The 13,622-nt window shown below is 44.2% G+C and overlaps 1 gene segment (V, D, J or C); it reads right to left on the reverse strand.

Moving 5' to 3' along the window:
- Positions 1–7,327: 7,327 nt before the first annotated feature.
- LOC136573497 (immunoglobulin kappa variable 3-20-like) lies at positions 7,328–7,756 on the reverse strand. The segment is given in 2 exon segments: positions 7,328–7,611; positions 7,708–7,756. Coding segments are annotated over 2 exon segments (333 nt in total).
- Between the last annotated feature and the right edge of the window lie 5,866 nt (positions 7,757–13,622).

The following is a 13,622-nucleotide window of genomic DNA, read 5'->3' on the forward strand; positions in this document are numbered from 1 at the left end:
CTGTAGTGTGTAGTGCACGGCTGCTTAACTGTAGTGTGTAGTGCACGGCTGCTTAGGGCAATCCGCGTGCACACAGTGTAGTCACGTGGTGCCGAAGAGCCAATCAGGTGTCTGTAATCAGCAGCACCGCTTAAGTGCGGCTGAAATACCAAATATGTGCACAGATCTATCTTAAGATCATGTAATTTTTGTCAGAACTTAGTATCGGAATACACAAGAACAGTTATAGCAATTTCACCTTAGACTGCATAACTAGACAGCTCAATAATCCTTTGAATAGCAACATGAGTTACTAATTAATGAAATGTCCCAAATTAGATATCTCTTAATTTCTTGCCTTCATTATTGTAGACTTTTTAACTCTTTTTTTAGACTCTCCAAGTTGTGTGGTGGGTTTAACCTAACAGCTGATTCCTCCTAGCACAATTGCAGTGGTACATATGGTTAGTGCTACCATTTGAGTCCCGTTAGTCCTGCGTGTGCACACTCTAATACTGCCTGAGAGACCGGTCTCTAGTTACAGTTGGTAGCTGCATTCATCCAACCTACAATACTCAAAGTCGAGTACTGCTTCATATACAGGGTTCCCAGCAGTCCTTACAACATGGCTTCTTTCTCTTATAGCAGTGATTCCCTGGTTATACAAGCTCCACTGTTGTCTCTTGTACTGACAGCTCCTCTCACTGCAGGCCACAGTCCCAAGCGCTACAACTTTTTCTGCAGTCCTATGTTTCCAAACAAGGAACAGCTCTGAGAGCTCATATCCACTCACATACAGCTTACTGCACCACTACTACCTCCGGCTGACTATAAATGTCTGGTATATGGTGTTCAGCTCCAGGACCTTGATCATGTGACCAGCAAAAAACTAATTGAAGGATACTTCATAGGAGACAATGACTTAATGCAATTATACAGGCTAGACACTAGAGGTCATCATAACATCCAGTTTGACATCACACTGATAATATTACAGGTTACAAATACCGTCTGTTTTCTTCATAGATTCCAGCAGTGTTCGTTCCTACATTAGGAATTCTCACTGCAACACTTGAACTAACGCTAACAGTTTTTTTTCTCAATAAACTGTTAGGGCTCCCACCCACTTGCATTTTTTTTTAACGCTGCGATATCGCTGCGTTTCCTTCACGCGATTGTCTATGGGACTTTCTAATGTTAAAAACGCATCGCAAGTTTGTGCTTTGCAATTTTTGTGTGATGCGTTTTTAACATTAGAAAGTCCCATTGACAATCGCGTGAAAAAAACACGCAATTGAAAAACGCAATTGTGCAGAAGATCATATAGTTATAATTACCCCCATTGCACTTTTGGTTTGGTGCTCAGAAGATCATATAAAAAATCTCATTTGTTACTTGAAAACCATCAATGTCTGATGGAAAAAGTTCCCCTCGAGTAGTGGGATAAATGCTATAGTCACTAGGATGTAATTGTAGAGATCATGTAGGACACTACTGATAATTTAGGGAAGTACAGCTACTGTTTACCCAGGAAAGTAATATAAACTACTAGTAACTCTGAGTAACAATGCAGATGGATATATGTGACAGTCTGTGTTGTGGCCCCCGTGGATGTTGTATGTGGGGTCTAGAACCCAGACCTGGCCATTAGAAGGTGTGCAGCACTAGGTGGGACATGTCTGATGGATGAATGGTAGGACATGTCATGCCCGCAGGATGGTTCCTGTTTAGGTATAGAAGGTGATGTGCAACATGCAAGTCATTATTGTGTAGTGCACAAGAAAGTGTGAGGTCAGAGTTAAGTGGAATGTCTAGACTAATGATCAAAAGTGGAGAATGTAGGTCCTGTAAAAGTAATTAATCAAAGAGAGAGACTTGCACTGTAAAGACTGTGAGTGTTAACCATCAAAAGAGATTCTGAGAGTCCATGTAGTTGTGCCAAGCCTGCTTAATATTGAAAGAGTGGGAGCAGTCATAGAGGCAAAGAATAAGTCAAAGATACTGAGATATGTGTGTAGTGTACAGGAGTTGTACACTCCATAAAATAACCTATGGACTCTGAGGTGGTGTTATTGTTGTATATGTCACTTTCATATGTGAACTTGCTGTTGGTTGACCACACTTTAGTGTTACAAGGTACAGCCTAGCTTAAAGGTATGAGTCAGCTTGCCAGGAGATAGGCAGTCTGTGATAGGTGGAAGGGTTCTACGCACGGGTTGGTAGATAGGAGTTAGTGAAAGAAAACATGAGTTTTGTTAGAGAGGAGCAAAATAAAAAAGGAGCAAGGAAGAAGGAGGCTGCTAGACAGAGCTCCAGAGAAAGAGTAAAGCTACTAACCAGTGCGGTGGGAAGGAGAAAATGTAAGTACCCAAATATTATGTAGTTCATACAGAGAGAAGGAAGTGAGATTAAGTGATAAACTTCAGCAAAGATCGACAGGAACGGTAATATACTCAAAATGCTTCTAATGTTTGCAAAGAGTAGAAGAGAATCAGCCAAGGACTAAAGTAACCACTGAGATACACTTGAAACTAAGCTTGATATCACCAAGAACAAGGGAAACGCAATGCTCATGAGAATAGAAGAAGCTAGAGAGAGAAAAGCAGGAGGGCAAAGCATAGAGGATAGGTAGAAGCCCCATGCTTAATTACTGTCAGAAAGCCCATTTGTTGTCCAGATAGGAAGTCTGCGCTTCATACCAGCAAATGTGCTAATACCACCTTTGAGTAAAGTCGAATGTGAAGTGCATCTTAACAAAACGCAACACTGAATTGTACTAAGAAATGTAAAGTAATTCTAAACTTGCACTGACGAACGCTGAAGGTTTCTGTTATTCTAAAACAATAAATGTTTTCATCATTCATTCTGCCCCCTGGAGTCCCTTCTTACCATCTGCCATCTGCACTGAGGTACCGCACTACACTTCAGGGAAATAAATGTTTTATTTTACTTTTCTCATTTTTATATTATATTATTTTGTCCGGCACAGGCCTTGTCCTATATGTGGGCTGGTGTCACGAACTTAACAAATGCCCTTTTCTCCTGTGGAGAACCCCACCAGAAACACACTTTCCTAATGGAAAGGAGTAGCAGCGCCACCGTGACATCCTTGACCATTTCCACTGTTCCCCACCTAGGTCTAGTCTAGCTCGCTGTAAATAAAAGGCCGGTGATATACTTAGAAGTGGTGAATATTTAAAAATACTAGGACTTGATTCCTCTAGGGATAATAAGACGACACCGTGTTGGAGATGTTGACTAAAGATAAAATGTGAAATACTTATTTACTATTGTTAATCGCACAGATGTGGTTACAACGTTTGGCAGCGGCCGTGCGATAATAGAAGAGAGGATATTGGTGCCAGCAGTCTTTTAGCTCCATCTGCTGTTGAGATGATTTCTTCTAGTACATTAGGAAATTAATTTCAATAAATGAAACACTTGAATTAAAGTGACTCCACGCATATAATTATAGGATATGGAGTCTCTTTTAACCATTTTTAATATTCCAATATGTCTAAAATAAAGAAGATGCAACTTTGTAAAGTCTAGATTCACAAATTTCTCCCCATAGTTTTGTCTGCAGCTCATAAGCAGATGTACAGTATGTGTTTCCGTAGACTATATGCTGGCTACATATAGACCTGTGTAGTCTCATCCTGTAATCATAAGATAGCGTTCTAGAACTATAGAAAGTTATCCTCTGTCTTACAATACAAGCTCAATACATTATCATTGCATTCTAGCAAAACCTTACACTGGCTGCATATACATCTCCCAACAGAGTACCATGAAATCCTACTTTTTTCGAACACACTATCTCACGCAACATGTCTCAGGAAATGTTAAGGCAAGAGAAAAGTTAAAGAGGAATTCCGGGCACAGACTAACATTTTAAAATCTAATGTACATCATCACAATAAGTTATTCTGTAATAGACTTGCTGTACCCGGTCTAGCGGCTTTCTTCATTTTCTGTCTGTCATAGAATCATAGAATGGTAGAGATGGAATGAACCTCCACGATCATCAGATACAAGCCCCCTGCTCAATGCACTATCATTCCACGCAGATGTCTACCCATGCTCTGTTTGAAAACTTCCATCAAAGGAGAACTCATCACCTCTGGTGGTAACCTGTTCCACTCATTAATCACCCTCACTGTCAGAAAGTTTTTTTCTAATACCTGTGTCTCCTCCCTTTCAGTTTCATCCCCTTGCTTCTAGTCTTTCCTTGTGCAAATGAGAATAGGGCTGATCCCTCTGCACTGTGACAGCCCTTAAAATGCTTGTTTACAGCTATAAAGTCTTCTCTCAGCCTACTTTTTTGCAAGTTAAATATTCCCATATCCTTTAACCGTTCCTCATAGCACATGATTCGCAGACCACTCACCACCCTAGTAGCTTTTCTCTGAACTTGCTCTAGTTTGCCTATGTCTTTTTTAAATTCAGGTGCCCGGAACTGGACACAGTGTCTCAAATCAGGTTTGACTAAGAAAGATTAGAGGGGGATAAATACCTCACGTGATATAGACTCTATGCTTCTCTTAATACATCACGGAATTTGCCTTTTTGGCTGCTGCATCACATTGTTGACTCATGTTCAGTCTATGATCTATTAGTATACCCAAGTCTTTTTCACATGTGCAGCTGCTTAGCCCAATTCCTCCCATTCTGTATGTGTTTTTTTTTTTCATTTTTATTGCCCAGCTGTGGGACTTTACATTTCTCCTTGTTAAATACCATTCTATTAATGGCTGCCAAATGTTCACATTTTTCTAGATCTTTTGAATCCTCTCTCTTTACTCTTGTGTTAGCTATCACTCATAGCTTTGTGTTATTGGAAATCTGAATAATGCCAGGCTCACACGACCATAAGTGGAATCTGCTTGTGGAGGACCTGCAGTGGATACCAGCTGTGAGCCCGGGCCGTGGCCCTTTGTACGGCTGCGTAATGTACTGTGCATAACTGCGTACTCACACAGGCGATCATGCATAGTACACCTTTTTTTGTTTATATTTTCCCCACCGTCACTTAACGATGACACGGTAACCTGCAGCCCACATACAATGTAGTTACTTATGGGCTACGGTTGTGTCCACAACCATAGAGCCCAATGGCTCTGTATCGCGGATATCTGCAGTAAAATAGAACATGCTGCGTTCTGAGCGGAATTGTGTAATGCATTTGATTGATCCACGAATTACCACTGATCAAACACATCCAGAATCTGCAATTTCTATCCGGTCATGTGAGACCAGCTTAATGGTAGATCGCTACCTTTCTATAATGTGACGGGGGACCACTCAACAGGGTACCCATCACTGCTCTAGGCTTTCAGTGACAGTTGGTCGCCGCGAGTAAGGAGATTTAAAATTTCCTGGACTCCCCGGCTCCTGCGCATGTGTACATCATTTTGCTGGTGGGCGCATGCACAAAAGCCGGAATGGACCATGGAGGATGATTACGTCGGGGTTCAAACGTGGAGGCCTCTGATAATACATTTCATTTCTTCTTACCAATCGCATTGGTGCATGGAGATGAATCTTCCACTTTTTAAAAAACTTTAACATGATTGCCGTTATCCCTTGGATAACGGCGATCACGTGAGTAGGAACCACATACCACGGTCCCCAGTGACATCTCCAGGGTCTTGGCCAACTTTGTTGCCAGTAGCAGGGAGATTTTAAATTTCCTGTGCAATCCTTGACTTTTGCGTATGCATCTGCCATTATGCTATCGGGTCGTGTGCTGAAGCCGGGGTAAGGTCCGCGGATAAAAACCTCCTTGGGGGGCAAGCTCGGGGACTTTGGGTATGTAATTTCATCTCCCCTCACAGATATGATCCGTAAGCGGAGATGAAACTTACATTTTTACACCTTTTAACTTTCCATGATCACTGTTATCCGATGGATAACAGTGATCATGTGACCAGGAACCGCCTACAGCGATCCCTGGTGACATCTCCCTGCTCTTGGCTATCCTTGACAGCAGGGTGCAGGGGAATTTAAAATTTTCCGGGCTCTCCGGCCATTTGCACACGTGCGCCACATCGGCACATGCACAGAAGCCCGGGGCAGCTGTAGATCACCGCCGGAGATCATGGAGGATGGGGTGAGTAATTTTACCTCCTCTTATGGATGATATCCATGAGGTTAGTTGAAACTTTAACTTTTTTATTCACTGTTCCATGACCGCTGTTTATCCATTGGATAACGGCGATCAGGGGCCCAGGGACAGCTCCTGGCTCCCGGCTCCTAAAGTTAGGTTTAAAATTTGCCGCTACTCCCGGCCTTCTGTGCATGCGACTGACATAATGCTGCCTGGCGAGCATGCACAGAAGGCCGGCATCTGGTCCCGCAGGACCAGATCACCGTGGCATAGCATGGAAAACCAGGCTGAGTATGCTTAGCTGCCCCCAAAGATCCGATCCATGAATCCACAGGCAGCTGAATCTTTAACTTTTCAAAAACTTTTTTGTACTTAAATACGATCGGCGCTATTTATCGGATAGCGTTGATCGCATTGCTGGGGAAGGGAAGACCCTGCGGCCCCGGAGGAAAGCTCCATGTTATCAGCTACCTCTGGGCACCGCCAGCATGGAGCCATCACGTCCGTAGCTTTTATATCCGCATGATGCAAGTTTTTACCTCCTCAGAGATTAAGCCCACTTGGCTAGGAGGTAAAAACACTATGAACTGGTCACTAAGGGGTTAATGAGCAGCCAAAAAGTACTTGGGGACAGATGGAAGTGCTGGAATGGGGGAGGTGAGTATCTGAATGTCTGGTCCGAGGTCTGTAAAACGGTAGTTTTGCCTTTCTATATAGAGATCTGGCAATGTTGGGGTCCATATAAATGTCTGGTCCATAAACAGGAGAGGTCTAGTCTCAGGTCTGTAAAGAGGGGGTCTGATCTCATCTGGTCTATATTTTTTAAGAGTTTTTTTTAGGGGTGCTGGTGTCCCTTTTAGTTTGAGGGTCTGATCTGGGGTCTACATTAATTTTAGGGAGCATAGAAAGAGATCAAATACATAACTTTTATTTCATATCTGTATGTTGGGGTTGTGTCCTTCATACATAGAGCAGCTTAAAGAAAAATATTTGTGACGTGCCACGGTCGTCGCTTTATGTTACCATTCTGGAATCTCTCTGATATCTCTTCTCAAAAGTTGGCAACTATATTTTTAAAAATAGAAGAGATGCAGCAGTTCATGAGAAGAGGTGAAACCACAGAAGACGTCTCATCTGAGCTCCTTCTCTGTAATATGGAATATGATTCTTCTCTGCCAGTAATGAGGAAGGAGGTTTTTGTACGGCTCTCTATCACTATGTGAGAGGGAAGCTATTAGTCTACTGACAGTAATAATGTGCTATATCGTCTTTTGTCAATCCTGTGATTGTTAACTTGTAATTAGTTCCAGATCCGGATCCAGAAAACCGGTCTGGGATGCCTGGTAGTCGGACGGTTGTACTTCTGATAAGAAGCTTTGGTGGTTGTCCCGATTTCTGTTGGTACCAGTGTAAGTTGCGACTGCTTACACTGGAACTGCATGTACATGAGATGATGGCGGTATCTCCCGGGGACACAGCGGTATATTCTGGAGACACGGTCAGTACAATCTGTGCACTGGATCCTGAGGAGAAATAAGAGGAGACATGAATGTATTTCTATCATGGCTGTAATATGACATCTGTGCTGCTGGACTTTACACTGTGTCAGTAACTCTCACCATGAAGAGACATCAGTAAGACACCCAGCAGAAGCCCCTGAGAAGCCATCTTTATGTCTCTGGAGTGACAGCACAGACTATAGAGATGTCACCTGTACAATGTCTCCTATATAACAGCTGGAATCACTGGGGAACGGCCCCTTAGAGCAGATACACAAATATCACATGCAAATCATCTTCTACTTCTCAGTATCACAATTATTGTCTCTTTTTGACAACTTCATTCAGTGAGCAGAAGATCTATATATATAAAGACGAAAGCCCTCACTGACTCACTTACTGACTCACTGACTGAGGTTACGTTCACACGAGCGTGTTTTTGTGCGTACATACGCACGCACAAAAACACGCTTCTCTTTGCAACAATGCATTCCCTATGGTGTGTGCACATGTCCATACTTTGTAGATGCACACATTGTTTTGAATGGAGCCGCAGCTGTTGCCGGTGGCTCCATTGAAAACAATGGTCTGCCAGCACCCCTGAATTGTTTTTCAGGGAAGAGCTTTACATATAAGCTCTTCCCTGAAAAAGAAAAATTTTAGTGTAAAAAAATTACTTACCTGTCCGCCGCTGCTGTGTCCCCCGCGGGGATGAAGAACACATCTGCCGCATGTTAAAGGAATTCCCTGCTGCTACATCTTCCAAATCTGTGGTAGATGCAGCAGAGGAATTCTTCAATTCTCTACCGTAGCTGTCACACATGTCAACTGCGGTAGAGGATTCTGCTGCCAGCAATTGATTTTAAGCCCTTCCCTGAAAATCAAGTAAAAGGGGTTTAAAAAAAAAATAAAAAATAGATACTCACCTTTCTTCAGCTGCAGGAGCACAGCCGCGTCTTCTCCTGCTGTTCCCTGCACTGTGGTGCTGATCTATTTAAAATCCCCGACTGCTGAAAGAGCTGAATGTGATTGGCTGAGGTGTCAGCCAATCACCGGCAGCTCTCCCCGAATGAATTCAAGCATCGTATTACACATGAGGAAATCCGAGTGCCCAAACATGTCAGAGTTTCACCCTGCTAAGGGCCTCGGCCCACATTTCTGCCCTAGTCAGTCAGTGTATTTGTACCAGACAGGTAAAACAATACAATAGGAAGTCTTTGTCAGACCCCTTACTCTTCGGGAATCAGAGTGGAAAGGTTCTCCTTATACCGTGGGTCGAGAAGGGTGTACACCCAGTAATCCGTGTTGGCCAGAATGCGTCTAACGCGAGGGTTATGGGAAAGGCAGCCTAACACGAAGTCAGCCATGTGTGCCAGGGTACCTGTATGCAACACATCGCTGTTCTCACTAGGAAGATGACTTTCAGGATCCTCCTCCTCCCCCATACACGCTGAACAGATGAGAGGCAAGCAGCATGGGTACCCTCTGCAATGTGGCCAGCTGTCTCTTCTCCGTCCTCCTCCTCCAAAACGCGCTGAGTTATAGACATGAGGGTGGTCTGGCTATCAAGCAACATACTGTCATCCCCCGTCTCCTGTTCCAACCGCAAAGCGTCGGCCTTTATGCTTAGCAGTGAGCTTCTCAGCAGGCAAAGCAGCGGGATGGTAACGCTAATGATTTCCGCATCGCCGCTCACTATCTGGGTACACTCCTCAAAGTTTCATAGGACCTGGCAGATATCTGCCATCCATACCCACTCCTCAGTAAAGAATTGCGGAGGCTGGCTACCACTCCGCCACCCATGTTGCAGCTGGTATTCCATTGTTGCTCTACGCTGCTCGTACAGCCTGGCCAACATGTGCAGCGTAGAATTCCAGCGTGTGGGCACGTCACACATCAGTTGGTGCTCTGGCAGCTGAAACCAACGTTGCAGGGTCCTCAGGGTGGCAGCATCCATGGTGGAATTGCGCAAATGTGCGCACAGACGCGGCGCAGCTTGCCGAGCATGTCAGACAAGTGGGGGTATATTTTCAGAAACCGCTGAACCACTAGATACATTGGTCGATACATTGCTGGACGTGTTTTCTGCCATTCACGACAGGACCTGCTCGCACTGCTCTGTTTGTAAGAAAGGTCTACCACGCGTACCCGTAAATTGTGATATGAAGCTGGGAAGCCCAGAAACTTGCCTCTCTCCTAATCCTGCAGCAATCGGCTGTGATTCACCATGCCCAGGAACTCGGCTGAGAAAGCTATTACTGACAGGCCGGGAACAGGCCTAGATGCGTAATACAAAAATTGATTCACTACTGCTCCCAGCCAGCAAGAACTATAATGCGCACGGTCAGATGTAGCCCTAAGAAGGAGTGTTGGGGTTCTTCCATGGAGGATCAGGACTGTATAACTTTCCCTATAGAAACGGCTGTGTCCCTACACTCTGTGTTATGCACTGCAGACACAGATCGGTATAACTGAAGTCTTTCGTAGTAGGCTAGGAAATGTTAGAGTGCAGTTTCATGGTGAGAGCTGGTTGTTCAGCACTGCAGCCTGAGAACGCTATTACTGACAGGCTGGGAACAGGCCTAGATGCGTAATACAAAAATTGATGCACTACTGCACCCAGCCAGCCACAATTATAATGCACACTGTGAGATGTAGCCCTAAGAAGGACCGCTAGGTTTCTTGTACAGAGACTCAGGAGGACTGTATAACTTTCCCTATAGAAGCAGCTCTGTCCCTACACTCTGTGTTATGCACTGCAGACACAGAACAGTATAGCTGAAATGGCCTGCACAGCCCGAGATGCTTAAAAAAAAATGGTGCACTACTGCTCCCAGCCAGCCACAACAGTAATGCACACTATGAAGAGTAGCCCTAAGAAGGACCGTTGGGGTTCTTGAAGACAGGATCTTACGCTAACACTATCCCTGAATAAGCAGCAGCACTTTCCCTAACCTCTGCCAGCATGCATGTGAGGCGAGCCGCTGGCGGGACCAGTCTAAGTACTCGGCGATCATCTGATTGGCCCAGCCACACACTACTGTGGGGTTGGGGGGGAGAAGGCTGGCACGTCACAGCAGAAAGTGGTAATGCCTTCTCCGCGTGTCTATTGGCTAAAAAATGGTGCTAAACATGCGGCAAAGGAAATGCAATTGACTTGAGTACCGTGTGGTGCTCGTCTCGAGTAACGAGCATCTCGAGTACCCTAATACTCGAACGAGCATCAAGCTCAGACGAGTGTGCTTGCTCATCTTTAGTCATGATCCAGATTAGATTTTCAGGGGTGGCTGGGTCATCTGGCTTGGCCAGTGGATCTCAGTTTTATGGTCAGTCTGGGCAATCAATGGGGGAAAAAACGGGATTGTGTTGGCAATTCAATAACGGTCAATGAAAATTTGCTGGGAGCTACAGATTAAAGCATGTCTGCTCCAACTGCAGTGCCACATCGCACAGGGCAAACTGGTGCTTCAAAAAAGGAAACGGGAAGGGACCTGCTCCTACTGGAAAAAGGGATGATGCCAGTGAAACTAATAGAGATGCTTCCATTTTTAAATAGTTACCCGGATAGAGTTAAAGCAGAGTGGTTGCTTTTATGTTCCCGTGACGGTTTTAAAATTCTGCCTCCTTTACATCAGGTCCCCTTTTCGAAGAAGAACCTTCAGTCTGCCCTTATGTATCCAGCAGTAGTTGCAGAAAAGCAGGAGAAGGAGGAGCTATTAGGGCGCATGTTGGGGCCTCCTTGTTTGGATTTCATAGTTTTTTCTGCTCAGTGTAGTCCCCAAAAAAGAGCCAAATAAATTTTGGCTGATTCACCACTTATCCTTGGTGTATTGGTAAATGATGGAATAGATCCGGAGCTTTGTTCTGTAGTTTATACGTCATGTGATATGGTTATTACTTCAGTGCAAAAATATGGAAAGGGGGCTCTGCTGGCAAAAAACTACATCAGATCGGCTTTTTGCCTTCACCCACTTCATCCCAAAAGCATCAGTTTGTTTAGATGTTACGGGGAAGGAGGTTACTTGCGAACAGAAGTCTGCCTATGGGCTGTTCAATTTCTTGCATGTATTTTCAAGCGTTTTAACTCATTTTTGGAGTGATCAGTAAAAGATTCAGCGGGTATTGGCTCAGTCATTCAATACCTGGATGAATTTCTATGTCTGTGTGTCGCAATGTTTCAGGGTCCCGTTAGCTCCTGAGGAAACAGAAGGGCCTTCTACTTGTTTAAACTTCCTGGGCATCACCATTGACACGGTGGCTATAGAGCGTAGGTTACCGGCAGATAAATTGCAATCCTTGCAGCAGGAAGTTATTAGGGCCTGGCGGGTCAATAAGATTACGCTGCGAGATTTGCAATCTCTGTTGTGGAATCTTAATTTTGCGTGTTGGATAATGTCAATGGTAAAGGTTGTTTGTTGACATTTGGTCACCATCACATCGGGAGTATAAGTAGCCATTCATTACATTCGGTTGGGGAGGGAATATGAGGTGGATTTGAGGGTTTGGATTTTGGAACATTACAATGGGAAATCTTTAATGATTTCAGAGTCAATTGATGATTTTGACTGTGAATTGTTTACGGATGTGACAGGCATTTCGGGACAGTCTTTCAAGGACAGTGGTGGGTCAGTCAATGGCCTAACAAGTGGGTATAGTCAGGAATTCGGAGGTGCTGGAGGTTTTCCCCATTATTGTCGTAGTGATGCTATGGCCTGATTGTTTTCGTAACAAGAAAGTAACGTTTCATTTGTCAGGGTAATAAAATTCTAAGTACAGCACCAATCAGGCCCACCCCACTTGCCCCGTTGCCGGCGGTAAGAAGAGACACCACACAGAGGTCTGGTATAGTTTCTCACACGGGACATGGCTGCGGCTGTGCCGACGTGCTTTATTACAGATTACATGAGATCTTATACCCTTTGTCCCATCCCCACCAGGGGGTGATGGGCTCATAACCATATATGGGAAGTCCGGATTTCCGCCTTAGACAGTGAGGCGCCTCTGGCTTGTACAGAAAATCACGTATTTAATTAACTCCAGTGCAAAGAATCACCCACTCAATTCTAAGAAGTCCGGATTTCCGGCCTGGGACAGTGAAAATTATGTACATAGTGGAACATCTTGATATGGGCTTCTGGGAAAACGGCCAAGTACACGCGTCCTTCATGTCTGGTTCGGTATCATCTCTGAATTTCTAGAACATCTCTCTCAGCCTTCTAAAGCCTCGGAATATCTGATGTAAGGCGACATATAAGTTTTTTTTCTCATTTGGAATTGAATAAAACTTGCATATAGGTATAAAAGTATAAAGAACATATGGCAATATATATATATATATATATATATATATATATATATATATACCCTCACAAACCCCCCTAAAAAACTTAATATGGAGATCAAGCATCAGACCTTGCACTCTTCCTCGGTCGTCTCTCCCTTGCGTCAGGGTTTCTCCACTTGCCCGTAAGTCCCTACTCCTAAAAGGGAGGGATTCCTACCTCACCTCAGAAGGAGGCCATGGATTCCCTGGGCTTATTTCCGGGCATCCATACCCTCTATCTGTACGAGTTAACACCCCACAGGGTGTGCCCTCGCCGGAACCTAAGGTCTTCTGCACTTTCCCTAGGCAAATGGGAAGTCCACTGACAGTCCATCTTAGGAGACCTGGGCAGGCGCAGTACTGATACATTTCTCCATTCTTCTGGTAACGTACGTGGTTGGCATTATCGGAACTGGCTCTTCATTTTTTTCAAACAAGGGAAATTTTGGTCACATTAAAGGGATAATACACAAACAGGAAATTACATACCCCACCTCTTTCTGCTAAAATCATATCCAGGGCTACTCTATTTTGGAACGCCATGGATGCAGTGGGCCCTAACTGGTCAGCTAACCCTTGTAAAGCATCTCTGGTGTAGTTTACAAACCTCTGCTGATTGTAAAAGATATAATTCATCTAATCTACATTATTATTAACAGTGATAAAAGCAAATAAGGACTCAAAACCTGCCTAAACATGATCTCTAGAATTA

The sequence above is a fragment of the Eleutherodactylus coqui genome, chromosome 7 (assembly GCF_035609145.1).
Source record: "Eleutherodactylus coqui strain aEleCoq1 chromosome 7, aEleCoq1.hap1, whole genome shotgun sequence".
NCBI classification, from domain to species: Eukaryota; Metazoa; Chordata; class Amphibia; order Anura; family Eleutherodactylidae; genus Eleutherodactylus; species Eleutherodactylus coqui.